Here is a 13,330-nt window from a genome sequence, read left to right as displayed (position 1 = left end):
AATCTGTCTATTGTTGCAGTGGCCACGTGCAGAATGACTGCACGTTCCTAATGCTCAGGCGAAAATGTTTAATCGTCATGTTCCCCTTACGAAAAAAAAACTCGACGCTCTTGTCACGCTTGTCGAGACTTATTGGATTTGCCCGTCGGACCTGTTAAGTAACACGCGAGATTCGATATCGTTTGGTGACGTTGGACGCGATTTGATACGGTCAAGTGTTTGCCGAAATGCTACCCTTCGACCCTAATAATTACTGGTTTACTCTGCAAATAGTAAGAATGAAGAGAAATAGCAAAACTTAATCGAGATGACCAAAATTCATTTCGTGAAATTAGATCTTGCTTTTATTTTTTAAATAAGAAATCACTTTTGTAAGACGAACATATTAAAATATATAAACTTAGAGAGAAAATGTTTTGATAAAATTTTATTTATTTAAATAAACGACGTCAAACATATGTACGAGTATGTTACATATTTCATAAAATAGCCTCAAAGTTAAATAGTCTCGTAATCTATAAATAATACGTAGAATAATGCATATTTAGTATATAAATAAATATAACTTTACAATTTGTAAAGGATTAACTTAAACGGTAGTCTTTTAGAAACACTTCTGTAGATACAGGTCATTTAAATATTATCTCGAAATTGTTTTAATACTCTTCAGTGGGTTCTACTTCTTCAGTATCTTCGGCTTCTCTTCTGAATCGAAAACCACCAGTAATACCGACCGAAGGAGAAACGCCGTGACCTCCTCGACCCGGTTGAAGCTGACCATGACCTCTGATAAAACCGTTGTTGCCAAAATTTCTTTCAGCCTGGATGCCAATATGCGGTTGCACTCGTTGCCCAGGTACTTTGCCCAATCCTCCGTAGATGTCCGCGGTTGTATGGCCATTGTTCAAAATGTTACGATTAGCGTTGAGATCCCAGGTAGGTTGACGCATTGGACCGCTCAGAGGTTGCGTTCCGTGGAAACTTAGTGAAGTTCCTTGAGGTTCGGCTTCTCTTCTGAATCGAAAGCCACCAGTTATACCAACTGAGGGAGACAGTCCGTGACCTCGCGGATTTGGTTGAAACTGTGTTTGACCTCTGATGAAACCATTATTGCCAAAGTTTCTCTCAGCCTGGATGCCAAAGTGCGGTTGTACTCGTTGTCCAGGTACTTTATTCAAACCTCCGTAGACGTCCGCAGTTGAGTGACCATTATTCAAAATGTTACGATTAACGTTGAGATCCCAGGTTGGTTGACGCTGCGGACCACTCAGAGGTTGCGTAGCTTGAAAATTTAGTGAAGTTCCTTGAGGTTCCGCCTCTCTTCTGAATCGAAAACCACCAGTAATACCGACCGAAGGAGAGACACCATGACCTCTTTGACCTGGTTGAAGCTGACCATGACCTCTGATAAAACCATTGTTGCCAAAGTTTCTCTCAGCCTGGATGCCAATGTGCGGTTGCACTCGTTGTCCAGGTACTTTATTTAATCCTCCGTAGACGTCCGCAGTTGAGTGACCATTATTCAAAATGTTACGATTAGCGTTGAGATCCCAGGTAGGTTGACGCATTGGACCGCTCAGAGGTTGCGTTCCGTGGAAGCTTAGTGAAGTTCCTTGAGGTTCGGCTTCTCTTCTGAATCGAAAGCCACCAGTAATACCGACTGAAGGAGAGACACCGTGACCTCTTTGACCTGGCTGAAGCTGACCATGACCTCTGATAAAACCATTGTTGCCAAAGTTTCTCTCAGCCTGGATGCCAATGTGCGGTTGCACTCGTTGTCCAGGTACTTTATTTAATCCTCCGTAGACGTCCGCAGTTGAGTGACCATTATTCAAAATGTTACGATTAGCGTTGAGATCCCAGGTAGGTTGACGCATTGGACCGCTCAGAGGTTGCGTTCCGTGGAAGCTTAGTGAAGTTCCTTGAGGTTCGGCTTCTCTTCTGAATCGAAAGCCACCAGTAATACCGACTGAAGGAGAGACACCGTGACCTCTTTGACCTGGTTGAAGCTGACCATGACCTCTGATGAAACCATTGTTGCCAAAGTTCCTCTCAGCCTGGATGCCAATGTGCGGTTGCACTCGTTGTCCAGGTACTTTATTCAATCCTCCGTAGATATCCGCAGTTGAGTGACCATTATTCAAAATGTTACGATTAGCGTTGAGATCCCAGGTAGGTTGACGCATTGGACCGCTCAGAGGTTGCGTTCCGTGGAAGCTTAGTGAAGTTCCTTGAGGTTCGGCTTCTCTTCTGAATCGAAAGCCACCAGTAATACCGACTGAAGGAGAGACACCGTGACCTCTTTGACCTGGTTGAAGCTGACCATGACCTCTGATGAAACCATTGTTGCCAAAGTTCCTCTCAGCCTGGATGCCAATGTGCGGTTGCACTCGTTGTCCAGGTACTTTATTCAATCCTCCGTAGATATCCGCAGTTGAGTGACCATTATTCAAAATGTTACGATTAGCGTTGAGATCCCAGGTAGGTTGACGCATTGGACCGCTCAGAGGTTGCGTTCCGTGGAAGCTTAGTGAAGTTCCTTGAGGTTCGGCCTCTCTTCTGAATCGAAAGCCACCAGTTATACCAACTGAAGGAGAGAGTCCGTGACCTCGCGAATTTTGTTGAAATTGGGTTTGACCTCTGATGAAGCCATTGTTGCCAAATTTCCTCTCAGCTTGGATGCCGAAGTGCGGTTGCACTCGTTGTCCAGGTACTTTATTTAATCCTCCGTAGACGTCCGCTGTTGTGCGGCCATTGTTAAAGACATTGGCATTGCCATTGAGATCCCATGTTGGTTGGCGCTGTGGACCACTCAAAGGTTGTGTCCCTTGAAACGTTATTGAACCTCTTTTTGGTTCTTCGAGCTTTAAATTGGTTTGGCGACGAAAACGCGATTCCTATTGAAAAAAAAACAATATTCTTGAAAATATAATTTTTATGTATGTGTGTGTAAATTCCAATGTTTACTTGGATAAGTTACAGCATGTAGAAGTGATAGAAACCATTCAAGAACATATATCTCACACAAAGATATTTTTCAAAGCAATAAATTCCGATTTAATAGCAATTTCCAGACGTGACAAGTGTCTTTGTTAGAGTCACGCGAAACACAAGGTAATTACGGTGCAATGTACAGTTAAACACAATGTACTATAATGAATGTACAGTCGCGTAGCATCAATTAATCACGCTAAGCTTCAGACAAGGCAATATTTAATGTTTAGAGGAAAATTATTTATTCATTATGTAATTTTTCAAAGCTTATTTTGAATATGAGATAATATATTATCTTTAAATATCTAGATAAAGACGAAGACATTTAAGCGTAATTTTAAAAAAATCTTATAAGAATCATTTCCAACTATAAACTCGCGTTAAAAATAAAATATATAATTTTTAACTTTTGTACTTCATTAGTAAATTATTAGAATAATAACAATTACTTACATGTGATGGTAGAACCGAGCCGGTTGATTGCGGTGGCGATGTTGATAAATCAGCGCTGGTGTAGACGATTGCGCATGATAAGGCCAACAGAAAAACTAGCAGCTTCATGATGACACTAACTATTCACTAACTTTCTTTGTGTGAAGTTAAGAAATGTTCTCGCTTGAAGTGCGAAACGACTTTTGATGCCTGTTCGCTTTGCCTCGGCTGCTTATATACGAATTTCAGTTGTCCGGGGATATACTTGCGATTTTCTGAAATAGTCCTGTTGCGTCAGTTATCGCTCCGGGTAATACCCCAGCAGCAGATCAAGCGCGCCTGTGAGTTGAGTTCACGCGACATTCTCTCGCGTCGGGGAACCCTCGCGTAGCAACACTTTCACTATCCGGACGTATTTTCCTTTAACGTTTCAAAAATGACGACATAAACTACGACATATATCACATCTGCGTTTCCAATAATGGCCTATAATGAGTAATGGTTTTTACGTTTAATTTATATTATTCTTGTATACCAAATGAAAACAGTCATAGAAATTATTCAATTAATTTTTTATTTAGATGATAAATTAATAGATTTAGATAATTTAGATAATTAGTTTATACACAAAAAAGATTGCAACAAACATTAGTATCAAATTAAAACTTACTATATTCTAATTAATATGCATATGAGACTATGACTATAATACAAATAAAATTAAGAAAATGTTTACATCGGTTATAGTGGTCATAATATATTCTATTTAACAATTATTGTTTTATATAATATATAAGCAAGAAATTATATTCTAAATAATGATAATCTTGCTTATACGTAATTTAATCTTTTTTAGAGATATTTTTCCGCATCACGCGTGTACTCTCAATAGCTCTTTAAATTTTAAACTTTTTTAAAGAATTTGATTGATTTTAAATTTCAGCAAAATTTCTCAATATCATAATAGCTATTTAAGAATTACAATATAATTGTTTTGATAATAATAGTTACAAAATAATAAATAAATCAAAATTCTAATTCTTTGTGTGAAGAAATTGTTATTTTTTATCTGATTTTTTTTTTCAATTTTTGAAAATTATTATTGAATAATGAGAATATATTTGGATATATTTATACAAAATGATATTGATATAATATACAAAAATTTCTTTCTGTAAGGAATTTATGTCTACTTTATAATGTTATATAATCTCGTTTAAAATTTTTTGGAAATAATATTTTTAAAACAGAAATATTTTTTTCTGTATACATATATAGGGCGATTTTTAAGTAAATACAAAAAAAAATTAAGAGAATGTATTTTTAGTACAAGAATGGTATGCCACTGTTTGTTTGTTTTTTTTTCAAGAATTTAACAATTTTCTGAAATTCTGAACTATATAAAACTCTATAAAGACTGCCTCTTGTATTTGTTTATGCGGTTAGCCGTTTTAATAAAAAGTAAAAATTCAGTTTTAATTTGGATTTTTTACTTTAACTGGAAAACAGTAGCGGTATAAAACTGTATAAAAAAAATCCAAGAGATAAATTTGGTTTGAGAGTTCAAGAAAATTGAGAAGAAAAACTGGCGTTCCATACTTGTACTAAAAAAAATTAATATGATTAGCCGTACACATGCCTTTCGTGAATCTAAAAATATTTTATTGATACTAGAAAAATGTTTTTAATATTATATGTGTACGCACATTAAAATTTGAATAAATCTTGAATAAAATAAGCGTTTTCTATATTTTCGAAATTTTAATATTTTTTTCTTAACTTTGACATTCTGTATTTATGAAACAAAATACTTTAAGATATATATTCGTTTCATGGTATCTTTTTTCATAAAATAAACCAAAGAATATTTCCTTGAATTTTTTGTACTTAAGAAGTATCTTGTATATTAAAAATATTACATTTGTTAAGATGGGCGAAATAAAACATTTATGTCTTCGTATTTTTAATTCTGAAACTTTTTTAAGATATCTATTTATATGTTCCATTATTTTTGTGAAATGTTTGTACTTCCTCCATGTACGTATATATACTAAAATCTGAAAACAAAAGTTATCTTCACGACCTTTGATTTTTATCTGGATTATATTTTATTCTATATAAACAAAGATAAATTATATTCATGTGAATGTATTTAAATACATGCAAAAGTTCGATGTATAAAAATACACGATATCACAAATGTAAAGCTATGTAAATACATTTATGCGCATATCATCGTAACAGCGAGATAACGATGATGATAATGAGAAAAATATTAAGAGCGATGTGGGCTACGTAATCGAAGCGGAGAGGTCACGAAAGTGTCACATATTTTACAAGTGTGAGATATGATGAACTCTGAAGCCGGGAATTCCCTCATTTTGTCTCGCGAAGGCATTGAATGCAGCAGCTGTCTGCTTTTACGAAGCAAAAATTGCACTTGTAAAAATAAAGAGCCGGTGATGTCCCGCGTAGATTTAAGGCCTTATTTAAGCGCTCAGCCTTCTCTCGTTTGACACAGTCACATTTACGCTTAGTGAGAGTCTCTTATCGCTGCTCTTACAATCTCTTGCATATACCTTCTTTAATTAATAGAGCAAGATGAAGCTACTTACTTTCGTTTTGGCCTTATCTTGTATCATTGCATACACAACCGCCGACCAGAGAGGACAATATTGGCCTACTAATACCAAAATATTCGTAAATATTTTTAGAAAATTAAATAATTTAGTTAATAACTTTTTTCTTTCTCTTTTCTTGTTTATAATTTGTTGCTAAATGATTGTATTATGTGTGTCTCCTAATTATATATTTTCCTGAATTTACATATATTGAGTCACACGTTTTATTCATCATTTATTTTATTTATCATTTTTATCTTTCTCATTTTATAAATTCTTTTATTAAAAATTTAAAAGTTAGTAAATTTAAAATTAATAGACAGTAATTATTTAATAATACGTTAAAAAAGTATTTGCTAATAAATTTACAAGAGTACTAGGAATACATTTAGTTTTATAATTATAATTTTATAAATCATTAATCTTTCATTAAAATATATTATTTAGACGACATCACATCGGTTTCGTCGTGAGGCCAATCTTCCGAGCTCGACTGTTGCAAACCTAAAGAGTACTCCACAATTGTCTTTCGATGACAACGAAAATCTTCGGCTTGTCCTCTTCGATAACGAACCAGACACGACTGTCTATCACGATGAAGGTAACGACGTGGTTACCAGGTCTGAATCGCAACCTAATGCCCAATTGCATAGTATGTATCGGATTGACGAAAATGATTATCTTGGCGCCTATACTTTTCATCCGGGCGCATACGGTGGTTTCGCCCAGAACTTTGGAACCGGCGGCGGATTTCGCTGGAGAAGAGACGTAGAACCGCTTTTCGAAGTTGAAACACAGAGGGACAATGGTTTTATCACTGGTTTCATGGAATTTCAGCGAGGTGCAAACGGTCGTAGAATAGAGCCCACAGTAGGCGCGACCACTGGCATTCCTGTCACTGGTTTCTGGCAGGAAGCCGATCAAATTGAAAAGACCAATGATGAAATAGCTGAAATGTATTAGATTAAAAAAGAAAATTTCATAATCATCGTTTGGTATCCTCGTGACATTTGATTTTATTTCAGATATTCAATTAAAAATGTTTTCTCAGTTTAACATTTTCTGGAAAATATTTACATATAAATATAAAACATACTTCTGTAAAATATGATGACAAATGTGATCAGAGTGATTGCATAAGTGGAATGTGTATATACGCTGAACGTTTTTAATACTATTATTTATTTTAATAATTTATTCTAATATTTTTAGTTTTATTTATTTCTAATAATGTATTTTAATAATTACATGTGTAGCTTACCATTATTAAATAATGATAATGAGTAATAAAAAATATCCGAAATAGTATCATGATGTATACTCTTCCGAAATGATTTTATGTATAATATTATTTTTGTGCCACGACATGTTCCATTCTTCAATCATTTTAGCATTATTTTTTAAGTAATTTTTTTTTAGCATTAAAAATCAATAGAACACATATCTTCTTTCTTTAATACATTTTACATAAAGTTTAACATGTCATGCTTGATGTCTTGAAGATTTTGAATGTATTTATTAAAATGATGTTATAAGTCAGTCGGTCGGTACCGCATAAAGATTCTACGACAGCAACATTTCCGTAGGAATTCTGTCTTGAAGACGCCATCTTCTTCTCCCTCTTTCTTCTCTGTCTCTCTCTCTCTTTCTCTCTCTCTCTCTCTCTCTCTCTCTTTCTCTCTTCCCTTTTCAGCACGGCAAATTAAGCTTCCCAAAACACCGCGAAACTGTTAATTAAGACTCATTATGCGCACTGCGGGGGATGGTTGCCCGGGATAGAAGGAAGGTGGCCGTAGCGGAGGATGAAGACCACGAAGAAGCCGGAGGGAGGAAGGGGGGGGGGGACAGGGAGCTGAGAAGGTTTAGGCGGGGGTGGTTTAACCCGAGTACGAACTTCTTAATACCACAGCTGCAGTCGGGTTCATTGTGGGATCAATACGGGGAGAGCTCGTGGTAGTGGCAGGCCAAGTGCGATTGGCCCTGACGATCGGGCACGGCGATTGGCCGATGTCGGCACTGCCAGGAGGCGGATCCTGCCGCCGCGGTTCCAACGTGTTGGGGTGATGGTAAAGGGGAAAGAGAATACCAGCGTGAGCCGCTCCGCTCGAAAACGACGGCAATGGGGACGGCTTTAGAAAAAGACAGCGACAGACTCTATGGAGAGAGGGTGACACACGGTGTTGCGTACGGGGGGTTTCAGTCTGTGTTCACCCATGAGAGACACACCACTATCGGCGACACGCTCCGCTCACATTGCGAGGGTGAGGGCTCGCTTTTCGTTCGCCAACTGATCATTCTCTCGTTCTTCAAGAAGATCGTCTGTTTTTCGCGTTGAGTTATTTCGCGATTGGACAGTCGTGTTCTTATTATTGAAGAAGACGTCGTCAAGAATATAGATGAATTCAAATCTTTGAAAAAATAGGTAGTAATTGAGTGAAACATATGTGTAACGCGTGTCATTTCGAACCGAAATTGATTTTACGTGAAACACATCAGATGAAGTGACGAGGACGGTGACAGCAATCGGTTAAGTGAAGTGTCAATAAAGTGCTAATAAGGAAGAAAAGTTAAACAGCTTGATCGAAACAGTAAGTACAAACTGCAAATTGTGAACAATTGGAATTTGTTGGAATAGAAGTTATGGAGTCAAAGTGCGCGTGAAATCGCAAGTGATATTGACACAGTATTGAAATCAGTGACATTTGAGTTAAATCGAAAAGTTTCGAAGGAAGATATTTTCGAGAGAAAAGTTTTGGAGAAAAGAAAATGCTACGGAGACTAATTGCTGAGAGAAAGATTGAAGAAGGAAATTTTGAAAAGTAAAGTAACAGAAAAGAGGAATGTCATTCAAGGATTATTATTAGATACCTTCATGTATCTTATCTTGCTTTCGTGCAATCTTGCGTTAAAGATATGTTTGATAATTTGACAAATTCAGCTGACGATAATCTGATTATTCTTTTTGCATTCAACCGACGCGTTAATCGAGGAAAAAAGAAGAGCTATCGATTTGTGCAATCTCTTTCATCATCTCAGCTATCTCGAAGAATTATCAGCGTGTGATTTCGCGATTCGCTGTGGTTCAGTGATTTCCAAGAAAGGACATTTTTCTAAGATAAAACTATTTATTTTTTGCTAAACCGCTTACTACCTGCTACATTTTACCGCATTTTTAGTAAAAATGATCAATATTGTATTTAAACAAAACTGACAAGAATATTTTATTGTGGTTTTGACTAGCAAATATCTTTTGTAAGTATCTTTTTTGCTACCATTGCAAAACGCTCATCAAGTATATTTGCAATTGTGTAATACTAAGAGATTAAACATTTTTTAATAATAATATATTTAGGTAACGGAAAAGCTGCACTTGGTTGAACAAGGGATTTTAAGTGATTATAAATATCAAAACACGCATCGTGAATTAATATCGTGTTGTCTGATGAATCTTGGATATCGAATAACTGGAAGCGCAAAAGACGATAAGATTGTTGATAAAAATATAAGCCATTCAATTTTTTTTATGAACAGTGCATTGTTAACTACATCATTAATTTGATGTATCCAAATGATCCAAAATATTTAAATTGACCATATTAAGAGTAAAAGTACTTAAAGAAAGCTGTCCGACAATAATACACTAAACTACCTCGCTATTGCTACGTGCTACAGCATGGACCGTTAGTCCTAGTGATGATCTGACGACTTTAGTGACCTTGGATGATCTCGAACGTTTGATCCGACCGCGGCGTGAACCATCGGTGGAGTTGGAGAACGAGTTCAGGAGTGGTGTTGTTCGAAAGGGTGGTGCGACGTTCGGGTACGCAAGTCTGCAGGCCAGCTCTGGGGTGTCGGGCCCGGGCGGGGTGATGAGCTGCTCCGATGTGATGTATCAATATTATCCTTACCTCTACCAGACCCATCGGCCACCGCCGCCGCATCCGACCCACCCTCATGCGGCCCCGCACAGCCATCCCCATGCCAATCCGCACGCGGCCCACCACAGCCCAGCCAGGCCGGCGCCCTTTCAACCCTTCCCGGCGGCCACGTCGACGCATCAGTATGACAGGGTGAGTTAAACTTTTATTTTTAATTTTGAAATGATGAGAATGTTAATTCTGTGCCCGAAATTTTTGTTGATTTTTAGAATTGCAAGATAGGAAACTCAATAAAAATCTATAATGCGATAACATCTGTAATGAATAGTAATGAATAGTAACAAGAATAATATAACCATGAATGAGATGAAAATTCATAAAATTAGTCGATCTGCGACACAGCAGTAATTAAATGTTTTTTTTTTAATAGTAAAATTGAATGCATGGGTGCATCAAAAGTAAATAAAATGAGGTGGTATTCATTAATTGAGGCTATATTCATTAATTGACTAATTAACCTAATGATGCTGCGATACAAAATTTGTCTCTAATAGATGAAGTAAAAGATTGTACGAAGGCGCTAATAAAATGCGTTAGGACACGCAACATTTCAAAGGTGGTCCTTCCACACATTTTTATAACCCTATTCTCTGGTCGCTTGTCCCCGGTACTTAACTCGCCCATAGCAATTAAAAACAGACCTGCGTTAGTCATTAAGTTAGGCACGTTTCTTAAAAAAACTGCAACCATTTATAACAAGTTTTGCTTGCATTTTACATCGACTGTCTCCACTTTTACGGCGAATGAATACTCTTTACTACCATATAAATTAAGTCAAGAAGAGATAACTTTATTCAGCAAAATATATTTATTCTTTATTTAGTTTATTATTAAATGTCAACAATGATTATGGAAAAATAATGGAACTTTGAAACAAATTAGAATATATTGTGAAAAATAATAAATTGTCTTTAATTTCACATTAAGGGCCTCTTTCACCAATCTTTGTTAGGCTAGCTAACCTATAAGTCCACTGAAATTGACTAATCGCATTGCCTGTTATGTGAAATGACAAATGCGATTGGTCAATTCTAATGGGCTAACCGAGGGGGAATTCACAACCCAAAATTTTGTACACCAATGCCGATTTTTGGCATTGCTGTAAAACACTGCCGACATTTTTGTACACTGCCGACAATGCTTATTGTTAGTCAATGCCTACAATGCCGTCAATCCTATATTAAAATTAAGGCAATGCCATGCAATTATGAACACTACCGCGTGCCCATTATCATACGCCAATGCCTGCACAAGAATTCTAAAGCTTTCCCGAAGTATTCAAAAATTTTTGTGCTCAACCCCATGATCGAAAAACCGACTCTGAAGTGAGCTCACCACTCCCCAACCACTGACGACAATGCCGTCAATATTATAGGTCACTGCTTACTTTTTTCGGCAGTCCACTGCCGAAATTTTGTACACCAATGCCGGCTGTGAATTTCCCCTCGGGGCTAACCAATTGGTTAGCTAAACGAAGATTGGTGAAAGAGGACCTAAATAGGAAACTTTGATTGATATGTGAAAACACAATATAAACAATTGGAATGCCTAACATCTGCCATAGTTGAATTTTTGTGTTGAATCTTAGTGTTGATTTTGTGTGATTTTATATATCTTTTTAAGTTTACGAAACTACGCGCCGAAATAAATTTTCGGTCTTGGAACACAGTTCTAAGTTGAACAAAAATTAATATATCATATTATTAAATTGAAACTCAATTTAATAGTAAATAATGCTAATAAGCATCTAAAGGTGGCAATGATGCCAATGAACACCCTTTTCCCCTAAAAGAAACTGAAGAAATTGTTGCAAAAAATAACACCTCAACTTGCAGGCACCTTTCAACTTTCCGGAGCGAATGTCTTATCAATTTATTATTAAATTGACTTTCAATTTAATAATGTATTATTATTCATTCTTGTTCAATTTAGAACTGTGCTTCAATACCGAAAATTTTTTGGCGCATAGTTTTGTAAATTTGAAAAGGTATATAAAAACACACAATAAATATTAGCACTAATTGTAAGAGCTACGATCAATGTTAGGCATTTTGATAACATTAATTCTTCAATTTGGTATTTAACATTTTATTCATGTAAAATTTTTAATTTTAGTTTAATTTTTATTTAAATTTTTTTCAAAATTTAGATCGTTAGAATGAATTCGTGAATCTTTGATCCTTAATCCTCGAATTTGCATTGTCTTTAGACTTAGCCGACTCTAGATTCTTGGGTCTTCGTAGCGTGTCCTCCAAGTTGTCGAATAACAAATAGTCTCTTCGAATCTCACTCAATTCTCGATTTCTCTGATCACGAATGCTGCATAGTAGCCTTTCCTAGAACTCGAGGAACGTCGCGGACGAAACAATATTTCGCTTCAACATTGCGCATCCTGAAATAGTTTTGAGCTGGCAAGAAGGAAGTTTTCGCGAGTAACGCGTGGAATCGCCTGTGCATCATTTTAATTTGTCTGCTGGGAGGTCAGGCGTGCTCCTGCCCCCGGCAGGAGCACCCATCCGTGCATCCATCCGTGCACTGTGGGGTGTCGGGCGCCGTTTTGCCATCTTTCCCGAGCCGGTGGGAAAGTAATGTTCCTTTTTTCCAGCACCAACTTCGCTTAGGTAATATTAAACCGCTTGTAACTAGTGATGCGCACCGGGAATATTCTTGAGGGCATCTTCTCAGAAAACGAAGACATTCTGAGAACGAAAATACTGTAAAAGAATGTCAAAAACGATAATAACTTTTAGAATTATCCAACATTTTGTTCTGCAATAAATTTTTCCAAATGTATACTCTTCTTATTTATTTTTTTTTTTACGGTACTTTTAAGAATACTTTATGGAATAAAATGTGGCGATTCGTGAAATTTGAATTATAAACGTTGAAAAACGGTTTCGAGATTTAGAACTATACTATTTAAAAATTCAAAATTTTTATAATTTTATTGTTACATTTATACACCGATTACTTTGAAAAATGAAATGATTACATGTATTGAAAAATAAATCTAAGGATAATCGTGTAGTTACATTCTGGCATCTCATTTAATCTCAATATGTAAATGAGAGCCACTAAAATTTATCGACTGGAACACGAGAAGAGGAAAGAAAAAGTATCTTTTAGAAAGTAAAAGTTTCCCAGGATCTTAAAGTCAAAAATTTTTGTTTTTGTTTCAAAGACTAAATATAAACAGATTCTGGAATATATTTTTAATTTGACGCAATTTTTTGATATTACAAATTGAATTTCCTTTAATTAAAAATATAAAACTCCTGATGCAAAGTTATTTTAATCTCTGCATTTTATATGCTCTTGTAAACGCACACATATAAAAAATTTATT

General features: G+C 36.1%; 3 protein-coding genes across 7 annotated transcripts in view; 2 read left to right on the top strand and 1 right to left on the bottom strand.

Annotated features, from left to right (window-relative positions):
* Positions 1-414: 414 nt before the first annotated feature.
* LOC105196795 (hymenoptaecin) lies at positions 415-3,555 on the bottom strand. The gene is given in 2 exon segments (NM_001319648.1): positions 415-2,897; positions 3,448-3,555. Coding segments are annotated over 2 exon segments (2,349 nt in total). The 3' UTR covers positions 415-656.
* A 2,230-nt stretch (positions 3,556-5,785) lies between these two features.
* Positions 5,786-7,412, top strand: LOC105196875. The gene is made up of 2 exons (XM_011163060.3): positions 5,786-6,126; positions 6,495-7,412. Exons 1-2 carry the CDS (start codon positions 6,028-6,030, stop codon positions 7,008-7,010), a joined length of 615 nt encoding a protein of 204 aa, XP_011161362.1. The 5' UTR covers positions 5,786-6,027; the 3' UTR covers positions 7,011-7,412.
* Positions 7,413-7,883: 471 nt separating this feature from the next.
* LOC105196964 (protein vestigial) overlaps positions 7,884-13,330 on the top strand; it is a 49,226-nt gene continuing 43,779 nt past the window's right edge. The window contains exons 1-2 of one of the 5 annotated variants that reach the window (XM_039451726.1): positions 7,884-9,299; positions 9,400-10,117. In XM_039451726.1, the coding sequence (XP_039307660.1) occupies positions 9,917-10,117 (201 nt within the window). In that variant the 5' untranslated portion in view covers positions 7,884-9,299; positions 9,400-9,916. Of the gene's footprint in view, positions 10,118-13,330 lie in introns of all 5 variants that reach the window. The other 4 variants (XM_011163167.3, XM_039451727.1, XM_011163241.3 and 1 more) reach the window with 4 other exon arrangements.

The sequence above is a fragment of the Solenopsis invicta genome, chromosome 7 (genome assembly GCF_016802725.1).
Source record: "Solenopsis invicta isolate M01_SB chromosome 7, UNIL_Sinv_3.0, whole genome shotgun sequence".
In the NCBI taxonomy this organism is placed as follows: Eukaryota; Metazoa; Arthropoda; class Insecta; order Hymenoptera; family Formicidae; genus Solenopsis; species Solenopsis invicta.
This window is presented reverse-complemented; position numbering and strand designations above follow the sequence as displayed.